This window comes from Meles meles, chromosome 4 (genome assembly GCF_922984935.1).
Source record: "Meles meles chromosome 4, mMelMel3.1 paternal haplotype, whole genome shotgun sequence".
Lineage (NCBI taxonomy): Eukaryota > Metazoa > Chordata > Mammalia > Carnivora > Mustelidae > Meles > Meles meles.
In genome coordinates this window covers 113,667,968-113,687,155 of record NC_060069.1, presented here as the reverse complement: position 1 = coordinate 113,687,155, position 19,188 = coordinate 113,667,968, and the positions used below count along the sequence as shown (strand labels likewise).

At 37.8% G+C, this 19,188-nt stretch overlaps 1 protein-coding gene across 1 annotated transcript in view; it reads right to left on the bottom strand.

The window, feature by feature from the left end:
- IMPG2 (interphotoreceptor matrix proteoglycan 2) overlaps positions 1–19,188 on the bottom strand; it is an 84,489-nt gene that overhangs the window by 28,180 nt on the left and 37,121 nt on the right. Inside the window, exons 9-11 of the mRNA XM_046003164.1 lie at positions 18,045–18,065; positions 11,371–11,615; positions 6,854–6,939 (exon numbers count right to left, since the gene is read on the bottom strand). Of these exons, the coding sequence (XP_045859120.1) occupies positions 6,854–6,939; positions 11,371–11,615; positions 18,045–18,065 (352 nt within the window). The remainder of the gene's footprint in view (positions 1–6,853; positions 6,940–11,370; positions 11,616–18,044; positions 18,066–19,188) is intronic.

Below are 19,188 nucleotides of genomic sequence, written 5' to 3'. Positions count from 1 at the left end.
AATGACACTACAGACAAAGGGCTGATATTCAAGATCTATACAGAATTCCTCAAACTCAACCCACACAAAACAGATAATTACGTCAAAAAAATGGTAAGAAGACATGAACAGACACTTCTCCAAAGAAGACATACAAATGGCTAACAGACACTTGAAAACATGTTCATCATTATTAGCCATCAGGAAGATTCAAGTCAAAACCACATTGGGATAACACCATACACCAGTTAGAATGGCCAAAATTAACAGGACAGGAAATAATATGTGTTGGAGAGGATGTAGAGAAAGGGGAACCCTCTTACACTGTTGGTGGGAATGCAAGTTGGTGCAGCCGCTTTGGAAAACAGTGTGGAGATCCCTTAAAATTAAAAATAGTGCTACCCTATGACCCTGAAATTGCACTACGGGGTATTTACCCCAAAGATACAGATGTAGTGAAAAGTAGGGCCATCTGTACCCCAATGTTCATAGCAGCAATGGCCACAGTCGCCAAACTGTGGAAAGAGCCAAGATGCCCTTCAACAGATAAATGGATAAAGAAGATATGGTCCATATATACAATGGAGTATTATGCCTCCAGCAGAAAGGATGAATACCCAACTTTGTATCAACATGGATGGGACTGGAGGAGATTATGCTGAGTAAAATAAGTTAAGCAGAGAAAGTCAATTATCACAGGGTTTCACTTACTTGTGGAGCATGAAGAATAACATGGAGGACATTGGGAGTTGGAGAGGAGAAGTGAGTTGGGGGAAATCGGAGGGGGAGATGAACCATGAGAGACTGTGGACTCTGAAAAACAAACCGAAGGTTTTGGAGAGGAGAAGGATGGGGGGTTGGGTGAGCCTGGTGGTGGGTATTGTGGAGGGCACGTATTGCATGGAGCACTGGGTGTGGTGCATAAACAATGAATCTTGGAACACTGGAAAAAATTAATTTGATTTAAAAAAATAAAAATTAAAAAAATTAAAATGGGCAGACGATTTGAATAGATATTTTTCCAAAAAGACCTACAAATGGCCGTAAGTATATAAAAAGATGTTCAAAGATGTTAATCGTCAGGGAAATGCAAATCAAAACCACAATGAGACATTATCTCACACCTGTCAAAATTGCTAATATCAAAAAGACAAGAAATAATAGGTGTGGCAATGATATGGGGAAAAGGGAACCCTGTTCATATTGGTGGGAATATAAACTAGTACAGCCATTATGTAAAATAATATAGAGGTTCCTCAAAAAATTAAAAATAAAACCACCATATGATAGAGTAATCCCATTTCTGGGTATAAACACAAAGGAAATGAAATCAGTATATCAAAGAGATACCAACACCCCTTTGTTCATTCCAGCATTGTTCACAATAGCCAAGATATGGAAACAACTTAAGTGTCTATCAGAGGATGAATGTATAATAGAAGATGCGGTGTACACACACACACACACACACACACACACACACACACACAATGGAATACTTTTCATCCATGAGGAAGAAGGAAATCCTGCTGTTTGTGACAACATGGATGGATCTTAAGGATATTATGCTAAGTGATATGAACTAGACAGAGAAAGACAAATACTGCCTGATGTGACTTATATGTGGAATCTAAAAAAGCTGAACTCTCATAAATAGAGACAAGAATAATGATTTCCATGGGTGGGGGGGGGGGGGTTGGGGAAATGAGGAGATGTGGGTCCAAGGGTACAACATCCAGTTATAAGATGAATAAGTTCTGGAAATCTAATGTTAAACATGGTGACTATAATTAACAATGCTGTATTACATACTTGAAAATTGCTAAGAGAGATCTTAAATGTTTTCACCACAAAAAAAAAAAAGGAAAGAAAAGGTAATTATGTGAGGTGATGGAAGTGTTAACTAACACTACCATGATAATCATTTCTCAATAAGTGTATCAAATCACCATGTACACCTTAAACTTATATAATATTATATGTCAATTATATCACAATAAACTTGGGAAGGAAAAAAAGAATGTTCCCGATGGAAAGAGCAAGAGTTCAATTCCAGATAAATGAAAAGTCAACAAATTGAAGTCCTGAGTGTGAAAGGAAAACAAAGAAAAATTACCAGCTTTTGTCTTGCGAAAAGCTCAGATTCTTAAAAGACCTTCCTTTGTTTATAAATCTTATGTTAGGAAAAGAGGTATGATATTGTAATTTATAAATATATATATTATATATATATATATATATTATATATATATATACATATATATATAGTATAATTCCTGGCTCACAGATCCCTGGCTCACATTTTCCTTATGTTAGGAAAAGAGGTATGATATTGTAATTTATAAATATATATATATATAGTATAATTCCTGGCTCACAGATCCCAAAACCCTTGGAATTGCCTAAGTGTTGAGAGTTATTAAAGTGTCTTTTGTTATGTGAATGGAGTAACTTTTAGAGGGCACCTGTGGATGGGTACTTGTTGCCAATAAAGCCAACCATGTGATTAAGGGGTTGGAATTTCCAGTCCCACCCTGTGACTTCCATGGAGGGGAGAGGGGCTAGAGGTTGAATCATTTACCAATGGCTGATGATTTCATTGATCATACCTATCTAATGAAGCCTCCATAAAAATCCAAGGATAGGGTCCAAAGAGCCTGGCTTAGTGAACACCTGGAGATAAGAGGAAAGCAGCATACCTGGTGAGAGCTTGCAAGCTCTGCACCCCTTACCACCTACCTTGCCCTATGCATCTCTTCTATCAGGCTGTTCTGAATTTTATCTTTTATAACAAATCAGTAATCTAGTAAATAAAATGTTTCAGTTCTGTGAGCCATCCTAGCAAATTAACCAAACTTGAGAAAGAGGTCATGGGAACCTGTGATTTATAGCTAATTGGTCAAAAGCACAGGTAGCAATGTAGGCTTGCAACAACTGGTGTCTGAAGTGGAAGTGGACAGGGAGGTGCAGTCTTACAGAACTGAACCCTTAACCTGTGGAATCTGATGCTATCTCTGGGGAGATATTGTCAGAATTGAACTGAATCCTTGAACACCCAGCTGGCGTCTGGAGAATTACATGGTGCTGTGTGGGAACACTCCCCCTTCACATATTGGAAACTGACTCTCAGAACCATGTTAGAGGGGTGAGTGTGTGCATATGCTTTTAGAATAGGAATCTTGAATCATGTAGTCTAACCTTGCCTTTTGAAGATAAGAAACTGAGTCTCATGGAAGTGAAATGCCCACAGTCACAGAAAATTGAGAAAAAAATCAGAACTACACTCCTGAGTTTCTAGAGTTCTCAGTCCCAGGGCTTTGCCCACTATACCAGACTGTTCATTGAGAGATAAGTACAAGTATCCATCACCAGAAGGCAAAAGGATTCCCAGAGGAGAAACTAGAACTAACAGCCTTGGCAGTCCATTCTTACTCCGGTTAGCCTATGTCCACAGGTCTGTAAGACCCAGGTAAACAGAGCAAAGAGAGAGAGGGAAGTCCATTTTCTTTTTTTTTTTTTTTTTTTAAAGATTTTATTTATTTATTTGACAGAGAGAGATCACAAGTAGGCAGAGAGGCAGGCAGAGAGAGAGGAGGAAGCAGGCTCCCCACGGAGCAGAGAGCCTGATGCGGGGCTCGATCCCAGAACCCTGAGATCATGACCTGAGCCGAAGGCAGTGGCCCAATCCACTGAGCCACCCAGGCGCCCCGGAAGTCCATTTTCTAATACATAAATATCTACTATGTTGAATATGGAGGTTGTTTGTATAGACTGAAACATTTTTCCTTTACCATTTCTTTTTCTAGTATCTAAACCATATATGCATTCAAGGAGAAGCAAGAAGGCCATTTGCTCAATGCCAAGTTTGTTCCACAAAAAAGTAATTAGGATGATGACAATCATACCATACCAGGAAATTCACTCTAAAATCACATCTAGAGATGTGTTAAAACCATACATTCATCCAGCTGAGTCAGACATATTTATACCCTTGCAAATTCTACATGTGAATTTTTTCAAAATGCCAGGTGAAATGTTTAAGCTCTTTAACCTGTGCTGAAAAAATTGAGTTTTATCAGACAGAACTTATGACTTGACACACGTTAGGAAAACAGCTCCATCCTTAATGAAAAAGAAATTCTCAAACAATATACACAATTTCAGTATATCTACTAATTAAATGCCTTTTCATCCCATAAAAATTAAAAGTAAAACAACAGAATATCTCTGATAAAAGTCAAGTCACAAATAGGCCACATAAAAAGTGAAAGTAGGCAACTTGATTTTTTTTTTTTTTTTTAAATAAGAGAAAGACAGCATGAGTCAGGGGACAGGGCACAAAGGTGGAGGGAGAGACAGAATCTCACATAGACTCCTCCACCCTGAGTGGAAGCCTGAGGTGGGGCTCCATCTTAGGACCCTGAGATTGTGAACCGAGATGAAACTAACAATCAGATGCTTAACTGACTGAGCTACCACAACTTTTTAAATAAGGATAACCTTCTACTCCAAATAAGTGCCCTCTAAAAAATGGCATGGCAATGAAGCTTTGTCATACATTGTGAAAGGTGTAACATCTATATGCCAGTAATAGCACTTCATTTATTTTTATGGGAATAGATGTTCCCATAGTAACAAATTCAACTCAAGAATTCTTTTAGTTCGGTGTAGCATATTAACTTATACTGGCCCAATTTCACTTCTGTGAATGCCAATTGAAAAGCTTGCTAGTGCTATAGAAAGCATACTGTGCAACATGTGATTTTCCAAGTTAGGATGCCAAAAGGTGTCAAATTCAATATCCCATCATTTTTACCTCAAAATAATTTCTAAAAATCAAACCTGTAAAAAAAATTTAACCTCCTTTCTATAAAAGAACAAAGTCTTAACAGTTTGCCCCCCCAAAAGAAGGAAAACCAATAGCCACACACTTCTAATTAATCATTCTTTTTCTTCATGTCTTATTATCATCCATTAACAATCCCGCTGTCTCCTCAAACTGTCACTGAATGCCCCCACAGTTACCACTATTCAAAAACCTGAGGGGTTAGCTTTAATGCAAATGGAACCACATTGCAGACACCATGTGAGCCCATTTAGTCAGTGCTTATCTTCATTAAAGGGCCAGGCCCTTTCAGCCAAACCTTAACTACTTTCTGCAACAGGGGGACATAAACCTAAGAATACCAGATCTTCCTGGTTTTCAAAAAGAAGTTGGAAATCTACATTTTCCTGCAAAAATATCCTAATTGTTAAGTGTTAGCTTCTTTAAAAATCTGACCCCAATGGGGTGCTTGGATGGCTCAATCATTAAGTGTCTGCCTTTGGTTTAGGTCAAGAGCCCAGATTCCTGGGATTGAGTCCCCCATCAGGCTCCCTGTGCAGCAGGAAGCCTACTTCTTCCTCTCCCACTCCCTCTGCTTGTGCTCCCTCTCTTGCTGTCTCTCTCTCTCTCTGTCAAATAAATAAATTAAATCTAAAAAAAAAAAAAAAAACTGGCTCCAAAGTACATGCTCACAGCTGGATTCAGCTGGCTGGTTTCCAGCTTGCAACCTCTGGCTCATATAGAAATTCCTATCTTTACAACATCATTCTGTGGTTAGAGAAGCCTGAGACGAATAGGGCAAGAAGGACTGAAGACTAGTGGTGCCATGTTCACAGCAAATCACCATCCTCTGCCACTGCATTCAGGATGGACTCCTACCACTACATCACCTTACCTGTGGAAAAGTCTGTCTACCAGACTGGAAACTTTGTGAGGGCAAACCCACTATTCATCTTAGTTTCCCCAGCATTTGGCACATGAAAAGCACCCGATAAATATATTTGAAGGAATGAATAAGTGATTGAATGAATAAACACCAAATAATGTAATTTCTAGGGTCAATCCCCCCTACCTTCTTTCTCCAATATGGAACTCAGTGAAAGGAGTATTTCCAATGACACCACATTTCAATACTGAGCTGCTCTATAATGGAGTATAAGAAATGGCTGCTTGTATTAATGGCTAAGTGAATTTGGGGTCGACTTTGTAAATGTTCATTGCAGGATTAAAGTCAAGAAACAAGTATTTCAAAAAGCTTCTGCGAGACAGAAAAGTCTCAGGGGAATAGGAGTAGGGAATGTAGAAGGGAGTCCCCTACTCTGTGTGGTAACAAATGATTCACAATGCTTTGTAACCAGGTCACGTCTACGGGTACTAGATACCTCTCTATTGGTGAAGTGGCAAGTGGAGGGGTTTGGAGGGGATAAAGGATCACCCAGGAGAGCTGGGTGGTAAAAACAAAAAGGAACATTCATTCCATGATGTTTCTGTGCAAATGGGAATGTTCTCAGTACAGATTAAAAGAAGGCCTGATTTTGAGTCCCTGTCATTTGTCGGCTGGCTGCTATTTTTATTCTTTCTCTCTCTCTCCCATACACACGCTATTCTATATGCTTTGGAGTCTAACATTTTTCTTCACTACAATCTTCAGAACGCAAATCTATACTCTATGTACCTATGTACATCGATTTATAGTCTTGGCTATAAGAACTACTTCTAAGTAACTTTTAGAGAACAACTCAGTGGGTACTTATAATTTAATTATTACCAAATAGTCATAAACCATAAGTACGGTTTATACCACATGTAGAGCTTGGCAATTAACCAGTGCAGACTTCATTTAATCACAGCAGAAGGCTTAAATTTTCTGAACCAATACTTTGGACTCTGGAGCTGACAACTATGAATAATGTTCCAAGGATGATGTAAGAAAATATTTGAAATAGGAACAGCTCAGGAAATTCATGATGCCAAAGTAAGCAGGTGAGTGTATAAAGAAGAGAAGTTTGAGGGCCTGATTCTAGGCATAAAACATAGCAACATACTTACCAGAATGGATGATGGGGTTGATGGAAGACTTGAGCTTCGGGTGTTCCAAACTAGGTCTTCAGTTTCAGGAAGTAAAACTCCTCTCACTGAAGAAAGAACATTTTTAGTTGAGACAATATTGTATATGAGCTTCAGGGACAACTAAAAATCAGGTTGTTCCTTTTTAATAGTTTAGATCTTGGCACAACAGATAAGGGAGACTTGCTTAGAAAATGGTGTGTTTTCAGCCTGTGTGTCCTTGGGAGAACATGCATGTTTCCACATAACAGCAACCGGCCAGAAATAAAGACTGGGAGAAAATTAAAAAAAAAAGAAAAAAAGAAAAAAAAAGAAAATGGTGTGTTTTTTTCTTAATTTTTCTTTAAAGATTTTATCTATTTATTTCACAGAAAGAGAAAGAGATCATAAGTAGGCAGAGATGTAGGCAGAAAGAGAGGGGGAAGCAGGCTCCCTGTTGAGCAGAGAGCCCAATATCAGGCTCGATCCCAGGACCCTGAGATCATGACCTGAGCCGAAGGCAAAGGCTTAATTCACTCAGCCACCCAGGTGCCCCATAAAATGTTGTTATTTTATTCAGATATTTTACTTATATTGAGATAGGGAAACTGAAAGACTCCATAAAAATCTGCTTTTTCCTCTTTTTCCTGCTTCTGTTCTTACTAGGACCTGTACTCTCACTTTACACCTGCCTCATGGAACAGTGTATGTCCTCCTTGTAAGGGACAAGAAGTTAAAGATTTTTTAGAGTCTTCCAGCACAATAGATAACATCAAAGGAAGGGCCACGAGAGAATGACGTGACAAGGCCATCATATGTGTATTCCAGACCACAGGCACCAAAGGTACCAAAGGCACAGGTACCAAAGTACAAAGTACACTAAAAGTACAAAGGACACCAAAATACATATGTGTATTCCAGACCACAGCCAAGACCTTCTGGTTCCAAGGAATAAGTGGCTTATGAAGGACACCTGGAACACTGTCCTTGTTCTAGCTGGTTCCTGGATGCCTGAGAGGACATGTACACCAGACCACAATCCTCACTAAAAACCCCAGACCCCAAGCAAAGACACAACTCTCTCCTTCTCCAAATTTCCCAGATACTATGTCTGTATCTGCTCTCTCTGTATATATCTTCAATAAATTCTGCTCTCTCCCTTCCTGCGACTTGTGCTTGATTTCTATCCTGCATGTCACCAAGGATGCTCTTGGCTGTTCCTGTGGGGCCCTCTCTGGGTCCTTGGACCTGGCCTGCCGGCATCAGTATTAACAAAATCTATCTGATTTATAAGACTCCAACATAAAATATTCTCCTCATTATTACATTTAAGACATTCCTATATTATTTCTTTTTCTTCCTTCAAGCATTGTTTACTCTTTTCAAGATTCCTGTAAAGCAGATGTTTTTAAGTTTGTTTTTTTTTTTTTCACTTTAATAAGGATGTTAAACTGAACTTCCAACTTATTGGTTGATGCTAAGAATTATAAAAAATTATTTCCTCAGGCGCCTGGTGGTTCAGTTGGTTAAGTGGCTGCCTTTGGCTCAGGTCATGATCCCAGGGTCCTGGGGTCGAGCCCTGCATCAGGCTCCCTGCTCCGCAGAGAGCCTGCTTCTTTCTCTCCCTCTGCTCTGCTTACTTGTGTTCTCTCTCTGTCAAAAAAATAAATAAAATCTTTTTTAAAAAAATTTCCTCTTTGACAGAAAGTATCTTTGAAAAATGGGTTAGGACACCAGAGAGTTTATCTCTGTACCAATATTAAAGAGCAATAAAGGTAAGACAGCAGATTATATATTCAACGAAGGCTAACTGAATCCTTGCTAGTTACCACAGACTTTGATGAAGTTGAGACTATAAACATTAATAAAGCCAAGTTTCTCCTATGCAAGTATTCCCTATGTCAGAGAGATAAATACAAATTATAAAATGATGTGAGCGGCATATATACAATGTATGGGATACAAAGAAGAAATTGATTTTGCCTGAAGGGGAAAGGGAATCTATAAAAGCTAAAAAAAAAAAATAAATAAGGATTGCCATGACTTGGTCTGGTGTATGCACTAAAAACAGAAGCAGGATCTCTCTTCATTCAGCTGTTATCACTGGCCTGACTTAAAGGGATCAATGAGAAGCAAAAGCCCCTATTTGATTTAAGTATTTTCCAAAACTCTTTTTCAATTGTGTATTTAGTTATCTTGTCCTCTATAGAAAATAAGTACCATGGATCAAGGATTATCTATCTTTAAGAAATGATGACCAGGTTACCTAGAAAGCTATAGCCATTCAGAATTCTGAGTTGGCACGACAATAGAAATAGATTTAGACACAAAATTTTGTGCAACTGAAACATACATCTAATGAATAATCAATACACCTGAATTAGTTTCTCCTGTGCATCCTAAAGTTTTGTTAAATTTGCTTAGAAATTCTCAGTTGCTAAGCTCCTTTTTAGGACACCTTCCAGAAGTTAGCTCTACAACCATAAAAAGAAGACCTTCCTAAGCTGTTTGTGGATTTAGTTTCCTAAACAATCACACTTTGCCTGTTGCATACCTTAATCCATGCCATTCTTCCACTACCCTCGTTAATAACCTTGGTGTTTGTAACTTCTGCTCAGTTTAGGTTCCCATCTCCTTCAGGTCATGACCTCCCAGCTTCATTTTTTTCCAGATCCCAATATCCAGATTTCTAGGACCTTCTGCCTACTTGCTGTCCCCTTAGGTAGCCCCCAGCTAGTCTATACCAGCTTTGCCAAAAGGACTTCAGCAATTTCAGATTACAACAAGCGTCTTCTCCTTTCACTATTTTATCTGGCTCAGGTATTCCAACAAAATTCAACAACAAGAAAGAAGTATATGAGAAAGTAAGCCCAGGACACCTGCACTGCTCCAAAATACAAAGGTTCTTTCATGTTTTAGAACTGATAGTCTACTATCACTATCATCTACAAAGAAAGAGTTTCTCCACTTTAGGAGCAATTGGTTAAGCTTTCTGGCTCTTGGTTTCTGTTCAGGTCATGATCTCAAGGTGGTAAGAAAAGCCCCATACTCAGTGGGGAGTTTGCTTCAGGTTCTCTCTCCTCTCTCTCCTCCCCTCCCCCAATTTATGCTCTCTTTAAAATAAATAAATAACCCTCTAAATAAATAAATAAAGAGTTTCTCCATTTCAAAGTCCAATATAACCCATATGACGTCCAGGCCACTTTGGGGCTCTGTCTCAGCACACTGTCGTTTTAAGGAAACATCAGTCTAGCAGCCAAAATAATTGAAAAGCAATTTAAAGTTTTAGTGAAGCCCTCAAAAAATATCTTCTTTAGGAAGTAAGGAATTATACATAGTAAAATTTCATTAAAGCTTTTCTCTCTCTTTTCTCTCATCTGTATTTGTGTTTGTTTATTTATACATACACACAGGCCTAGGTGACAACTGCCTGAAAAGATACAGATTCTTTTCTCTCAAGAAAATGTGGGAATCTAAGAGACTATAAAAATGCATCATTGTTAGTACTGTCTCTCATTCATGGGTTTTCCTGTTTGGTAGCTGGTACGTTTCCCATGCAATCGTTTCAGTAAAATATACTCCATGGACATCTTAAAAGCTAAACCACCCGTGAAAGAAGATGTCATAAAGAAATAAACATGTAGGAGCAGGTAATTTAATAGGACACCATGTCCCTGATGAGTTAAACTGTTGCAACACCAGTAACCAGACTCTTTTTTTTTTAAGACTTTATTTATTTATTTGACACAGCGAGAGAGATCACATGCAGACAGAGAGGCAGGCAGAGGGGGTGGGGGGAGGAGGCTCCCTGCTGAGCAGAGAGCCCAAAACGGCGCTCGAACCCAGTACCTTGAAATCATGACCTGAGTCAAAGGCAGAGGCTTAACCCACTGAGCCACCCAGGCACCCCAGTAACCAGGTTCTTATTAAACTTTAGTCTGAGATTAACTGGACCACTCTTTAGTCTCTAAATCCCAAGTACTCAACCCCTCCTTAATGCACCCTTGATTTCAGATCATAACTGGATCTTTCCAGCTATCCAAATTCAAACTTAGGACTGAATTCTCCGGGATTCTGCCTATCACCCAGTATCAGTTCTTCTTTGACCAAGATCTTCCCTGAACTTTTCTGAGCTGCTCTTTGCCTCCTGCTCTCTGGTTTTTAAATCTTAACACCAGTCAATTTGCCTGTGGAAAATTACTGTGTTGGTTGCCCCAGCAGCACTATAACCTGTTCCAATTCATGCTCGCAGGTTCTACTTTTCTTTTTCTTATATGTTGCATCCATTTCCCTAAACTATTGTTTGTGGCCTTTTGTCTACCAATACTCCTAAGAGCTCCTGATTGATTTATCCCAAATAACTGCATGGCTAAAGCTCCATTCACAACAGAATGACTCCTTTCTCATGCAGTCTAGAGAATGCTCAGAACCACAGATATTTAAGGAAATTGGTTTTCACCAGAGTATACAGGAAATGAAACTAAAGCTGTACAAGGACTTTATGATGGATATCAACTCACCATTGATAAGCTGAAGGGAGTCAGGATCTGGATTCAAAGAGGAGTTCCCCAACAAAAAATTCTGATGCAGTGTCTCAGCAATATAATCTCTGAAGTTACTAATTGCATAAACAGCAGTGGGTTTATCATCTAGTTCCACAAGACCATGGTTTTCCACCTTGTTGGAATGAAGGCTAATCAGTTCCCAGGTGGTATTGCTGATGGCCTCACCATTGAAGGTAACTGCATAATGAACATCTATGCCACTATGGATGGAAAGAGAGGACAGATTAGGCCCTGCTAAGGAAGCACAAAGAAAGGAGCTTTGAACGCATGGAGTACAAACACTACACCTGATGGAGGGTTGAGGGGGGTCTCAAAAAGCATGGATTCCACCACCATTCTCTGCAGACTCTGGACAACCTTTTGCCATCCCTTCCTGCTTCCTAGAGAACAGAGGTTCACAGCTCTAAGAACATGGAAAACGTTCTAAGGAGGCCAACAGAGACAACCCTGAATTATATGTAAACACGTTCTTCCCCACCATTCTCCCTGCTTCTTTCCTCCTTCAGAGCCAATAGTTCCTCTCCACTAATAGCCAGCCTCCTTCTTTCCCCATTAGCATTTCTCTTCCCAGATTTAGAAAAACAAAACAAAACCTTCTAACTACACCCAACAAGGGGTAATCCTCTCATCTCTCTTTCTTACTGTTGTTGTATAGATTATGTACTCCACAATGAGAGGTGGGTCCTGAAGCAATGAAGAAGTTTAATTACTAAATTACTAAAACATAGTTATTGGGGAGGAAAATATGAAATACTTGGAAATAAAGCAAATTGATGACTTGTGATTTTTTTGTAATATCATCCTCGAATATTTTCTGATATGACAGTTATCTAAATCTCTCAGGAGATGGAATTTTGTTTGATAGTCCAGACAATTTACAGTCCTGTAAAGTTTGATACTAAACTGTAATAAAACTATTAAGATGTTATCTGGGGTTTTTCTGGCCTGGTAGCAATAATGACTCCAAAGTTTATGATTTTACTACCCTAAACCTTTCCCAAATTGACTATCTAAATTTCTGTTTTTCAAATGATCTACTAACTAGCTTTCATTTTTCCACTGGCTCCATCACTAATGAGCTGAATAAAACCTTAGTGAGCTAACAAATAACTGTCTGAGACAGGGCTTTTTTACTATTTACCTTTCCATAAGCAAACAAAGAGACTTCTTAGAATAAAGGGTAGAGTAAAAATACATAAATTGTAGTTGACATGCCATTTGATATTTTCTTAAATAATCATTTTGGAGAAATAACACTAGACTATGAAATTTTTAAGCCAATAAAAATACTCCTTCTAGACTCTTAGATTTCTCTAACAACTAAAAGCTAACATTTTAAGAGTGCTTACCATGTGACAGGTATTTCATATGCTTTATCTCATTTAATCCTCGTAATAACCCTGTGAAGGTTTTATTATCTTCAGATTATTATTGAAGAAACTGAGCTTTAAAGAAGTTAGAAGACTTGCCTAAAATTTTAAAAACATGTAAGTGGTAGAGTCAAGATTCAAACACAGATCAGCCTGACTCCAGCACCTGAATTCTGAACTACTATGTTATACTCTCAGCAGGATTATTTAAACTATTATCCAAAAATTTCATTATGAAGACAGTTTTGCTCTAGTCATCACTCTGGCTTCCCACCAGTCTGTGATGAGACACGGCCATCAAAAGCAGGACCCAGCAAGTCACACCAAGATACTTCCAGAAGACAGAAGAACACTATTTTCCCAAAGATAAACACTCAAGAAAGACAGGCAATGGAAACAATTTGCCTCCTTCAGAGATTCTGTAGGAGTAAAATGATTTCCAAATCAAAGCATACAAATAATTTAAGCACTTCTCCTTTTGAACTTACTTATACATCATTATACATAATCAAAGAATATACGGCTTTTGTGATTTTGTAAAAAGATTTTGTTTAAAGTGACTGCCTTTCAGTCTCTACTTGAGTTTCCATCCCCAGTGTTCAGCATGGTACCTGGCACTAAGGGGCCCCCAGTACTACTAAATAAATACAAATCTAAACTGTCTGAATATAAAAAGAAAACTACAGGGGGCACCTGGGTGGCTCAGTGGGTTAAGCCTCTGCCTTCAACCCAGGGTCTCAGGGTCCTGGGATCGATTGAGCCCCGCATCGCATCGGGCTCTTTGTTCAGCAGGGAGCCTGCTTCCCCCTCTCTCTCTGCTTGCTTCTCTACCTACTTGTGATCTCTCTCTCGCTGTCAAATAAATAAAATCTTTAAAAAAAAAAAAAGAAAACTAAAGTCTAATTAAGGTATTCACACATCTGAACAAAAGTATCAACATAATAAGAATGATCTCATGGATCATTCTTGGAAAAGGAAAAGGGATTAGTCAATTAATTTATTTCACTATTTAGTAGAAATCTTCAGACCAATGTATTGTGGCTTCCTTGTAAAAAGAGATCCCTAGATTGAAGATGCCACAACAGGCTAGCATGGTTTGATGATACTGGCCATTAAAATCACCCAACTTCCAGGCACCTGGGTGACTTAAGTTAGTTAAGCAGCTAAAGGTCTGCCTTCGCCTCAGATCCTAATCCCAGGGTCCTGGAATGGAGCCTCTGCTCAGTGAGGAGCCTGCTTCTCTCTCAAAAATGGGTAAATAAAATCTTTAAAAAAAAAAATCACCCAATTTCTTTTCTCTTATTTCAAGCTTGCAAAGGAAACTTTTGCAAAGTCCCTACAGAATTTCCTGTAGGGAAAGAATGCATGAGCCAGACAATGCAATAATTGGTCAGTTGGCAGATCTCTTGCTTTAAATAAATCAATTGGCATCCTAGACAATGCATCATATCTTATGATTTAGTAAGCATGAACTGATCTTAAGAGACCTGTCCTTCCTGAGAGTACAGGACCTGTCCTGAGCCTGCTTCCTGCAGATTCATACCCTGAACTATAGAGGACACCATGAAAGTGACATCCCTCACCAGCCATACCATTAGCCAGGCCTCTTTGATGTTTTTGGCCTAATCTGAGTAACTTCCATAAGGTTTTCCTCCCAGATCTGATAAGCTACCGCTTCTAATGGGGTGGTTTAGGGGGCTTTAAATTAGTAACTGAGTATTTTGACATCCTAATGCTCTACAAAGTGGTAAGACATCAGCTTGTTGTCTAGAACTTCTTTCAGTCTCTTCATTTTTCATGTCAGAATATATTGATTCATGGGTAATTCCTGATCTTCTTTTGTAAAGATATAAATTCAGAAAAATATGCTAAAATAACCAACTGATGGCCCCGAGGTAGAATAAAACAGTAAGAGAGACACCTACTGGTCAGAACTTGCCATACAGTATGTGTCCCAAGCCTCCAGCACAACAATGCTTGGCTCATAGTAGTTCAATTAATACTTTTGAAAATAATAAAAGAACAAATGGTCAATTTTATTCACTAATGCAGGCAGATAAGGCAACTAAATTTGTGCCACTTAAAGGACAGTATGATACTCCCTACTTAATCTGAAAAACTTTGTCTCTAAATACCAAAGTCTCTAAAGTTTTCACCCTAAAGAGCATGCTCATACATTTGTGACTTCTGAGTATTCATTGTTTCAAAGATTTTATTTATTTATTTGAGAGAAAGAGAGAACAAGCAGAAGGAGGGGCATAGAGAGAGGGAGAAACAGATTGCCTGCTAAGCAGGGAGCCTCATGGGGGGCTGGATCCCAGGACCCTGAGATCATGACCTGAACAGAAGGCAGTAGCTTAACCAATTGACCCATACAGGTACCCAGTGCATAATCATTTTAGAGATATTCATAACCAGAATCCAACCCTGAGGAAGTGCATGCTCTTTACAAACTCTGTGGGATAGACCATGACTACATCTCCAGAAAGGTGAGCTTCTTGGGGTCTTTGCACAACATATTTCATGCTACGACAGAAAGCACTAATAAGGAAAAAAATGGGGGAAAATGTCTGTGCCACTTAGCACTTGAGTTCATTCCCATGCTATGCAGAAAATTAGACAAGGAGAATCAAAGCTTCACTGAGACTCTACCATGTTCCTTTCATGACTTTCAGATATCACAAGGAGAAGATCAAGAGAAATGTTCCTAGATCAAAAATCTGAGCAAATTAAGCAGTATGGGTTAGATTACTGGCCTTATCCTTTATTGACAAAATATAATCTGCCTCCCAACATTTCCCTTAGACATATAAAAATAACACCTCTATTATAGTATACCTTGTTTAGCGAGGATAAATTCATTAAAGAAGACAAAATGCCTCAGAGATATGCTGCAATTCACTACCATTTTTTTGTCTTGGAAAGAGAACTTAAAGAAATGCTGAAGGTATCAGGAAACCATCTATCTTCGGAGCCAAGAATGTCCCTATGACGCAAAACAGACTGAGTTCTGGCATGGTAAATGTAGCAGAGAGACATCTCAGGATGAGGGACAGAATAAAAGAAAGTCAAGCGGCCAAGGAAGTACATAAGAAGCAGAATGCACATTGGAAGACAAAACATAATCTGATTAAAGAAAGCTGTCCGCTCTCCACACTCAGCACCTCCAAGTTAACCAGCCACCACTGTATTAACCTCTTTCATTTTCTAAACTAGACTAACCCGACTACTATATAAAGGAAAGTTTCTCTTTCTGACCGCTATTTCCAGAAACATCAATCACATGGAGGTGAAATTTATCCTTTCTCATTTTCTTTCCTCAAATGCCCTGATTGGCCGTTTGACATATGCAGATTTTCAACATAAGAAAAATAGTATCATTCCTCATTAAGATCAACCAAAATAAAGATATTTCAGAGAAACTCAGATATCCTATAAAATTTCTTCTTACAAAGCCTGGAGCTGAAGTTTTGAAGTATACCAGGTAGATGCATTACTAACCCACTTCAAATGGGTAATCTACTAACTTAAAATAATGTGTGTACCTGGAGAGGTACAAAGCAAACAGAAAATTCCATATGGATATAAATGCTTACAGAGAGGGAGAAAGAGAGTGGTTATGTATTACATAAATGGACTACTTCTGCGCCACACATTTATTCATCCACAGTCCAGAATACAAGTATACCAAAAAGTTAGGAATCAGTTCCATCAACAGACTAATAACTGACAATACTGAACAATTTTATTAACCTAGGTTAACAATTCGCTCATAAAATCTAATGGCTTCATATTGGTATCTGTGTCCCTATAGAGGACTTAGCACTCAGTCACTGGATATCATTCTTTTGGTCATAACATGACCAAAAACTCTCATAACCCTGACCAAAAGTCTCAGGGTTAAACATGAGAGTTTGGGTTGTTTTAATATTCTAATCATGCCGAGAGGGCAACAACTAAATAATCAGGCCTTTCGGTTGAGTACTGATCATCAACACATATACCTATAACATATACACACAGAACAGTTTACATACACTTAAAATACAGAAACCAAAATTCCGAGTACCTTGGTCAAAATATCTGAAACCTCCTAGTTATATAATTTATGGCAAATAAATTTGTTGGTCTCGGGCAAAATATCCTCACTTCCAGAAGGAGAATGAATATTAATCCTTATTTTCACTATCTCAAAGGGATATTAAGAAAATAAAATTAAAAATAAGAAAGAACAAGTAATTTGACAGATCTCTGAAAGCACTTTTCATTAGATTCTGTGTTCCTAGAGGAAATAAACTGAGTTATTAATTTTTGTAGGTATATGGTTTGTCCAATTAGTAGGCACTTAGTAAACACTTACTTAAATAATATAAATAAAAATGAGGAAGTCAGAAAGCTCTTTTCAAATAAAAAGTATTACGATGAGGTAGTATTACTGTATGTCTAAACACATCCATAGTTTACACATAAATTTGCTTCATGACTTCTATTTACACATATCAATCTTGCAAGAAAAAATGAATTTTAAATAAATTTGAATCCAAAAACAAAAACTGACAAGCAACCTCCAGAAAAGGGTATTGACTATGTTTTTATATTACACCCTTTCTAAGAAATTCCAGAGAGCAGCTGTTTTTGCAAATGAACTACTATAGAGATCAGCTCTCTCCCTTTCATTTACCACTTAGTGAAATTTGATTATATTATTGAATGACATAGTACCTTGAGAGTGTTTACATTACTGGTGGGTTTTATTCCTATTTTAAATTAAGTATAGCTCAAATCCTTAACAGTCAACAGTCTATGACAAGGATCTGTATACTATAGCCTTCGAGCTAAATCCAGCCCAGTGTCTATGAGGTCACAGGTTTTATATTTTTAAGTAGTTGAAAAAATAAAAACAAGAAAAATATTTTGGACATATGAAAATTACATGAAATTCAGATTTCAGTTTCCATAAATTTTTACTGGAATATAGCCACACTCATTCATTTTCAGTATATTATCTATATCTACATTCATTTGATGGCTGAGTTAAGTAGTTGCAACAGAGAAGAAATGGCCTGAAAAGCTTAAAATATTTACTAATTAACCCTTACGTAAAAAAGTTTGCCAACCCCCAATCTGTAAGGAGATGGATGCTAATACTGAAAGTTAAAGAAGAATTGAGCCATGCTCCCTTGGACCTAGGGCTACCGAATTTTCTAAACTATCTTTTCAATCAGTGGATTGTATAAAAAGTACCAAAAAGTACTCTACCTGCCATTTTCCTTGGGGGACCTGAAAATAAAAATTGAACATGTTAAGTAGAGTTTAAGACAGTTATAATTGTCACATCATTCATCAAAGTGCAAGTTCTTAATCTATTTCCTCTACAATGTTTCTTTAAATCAAAATGTTTGCATAGTATTAGATGTTGACAAACTGATGTAGATTGAAAGTAGCAAACAAAAGGGAGACAAGATTCTATTTTAAAACTGACAATATTTACTATCTTTAAACTGACAATATTTACTACCTTTAAACCATTTATATAAGGTTTTCTCTTTATAAATAATTTTTTTTTTCAGTAGATCTGCAGACAACTCCAGTTGCTGGTATTTAGCAAAATTAGGAAACATCTTTTTTTTTGGTAGACAATGTGTCATGTAATTTAAAAAAAAAAGAAAATCGGATGTTATACAGAAAGATATTAAGGGACTGGGAAAGGTCAGGACTGAACCACAGGGTATTGCATAGCCTTTAATATTTATTTATTTTATGTAGCAGACAATAGATCTTCCCATGTGCCAGAAAACTGTGCTAAGTGTTTTATAAAAATTAATTCATTTAATCTTCATTAAGATAATTAAGGATCATTAGAATCCCCATTTTACAGGAAAGAAACTGAGGAACAAAGAAGCTACATAATTTACCCAGTATTTCAAAAGTATTTTTGGTAAAGCAGAATTAATAGTAAATTCTCTTTTTTATATAAATGAAACTTTAAAAATGTGTTAATTTATCTAAAATCATCCAGCCAGAAGTGTCAAAAGCAGGATTTCAACCCAGGGAAGTTGGTTCCAAAGGCCATGTTGCCTTTTATGTGCTGCCAAATGAGAGAGGTCTTCAAGGGCCTCACATTCTTGGGTTCTCCTATGAGCTTCAGTCAAACTGGAGGCAGTATTCTGTGAAGTGCTAAGGTTGACCTGGGGACTGGTCAGGGTGTGAGAGTAGGTGGTGGGTCAATTTACCATGCTTGCCCTCTCCCCTGCACAGATAACTAGCTGAGTGTCTTTGGGTAAATTATTGAAATTCCCCGTACTCTGGTGTCCTTATTGGAACATTAAAAAATGAAGATATTAATAACTATCTCATACCATGGCTGCTGGGAATAAATGAGTTATATAGATATGAAGCCTGG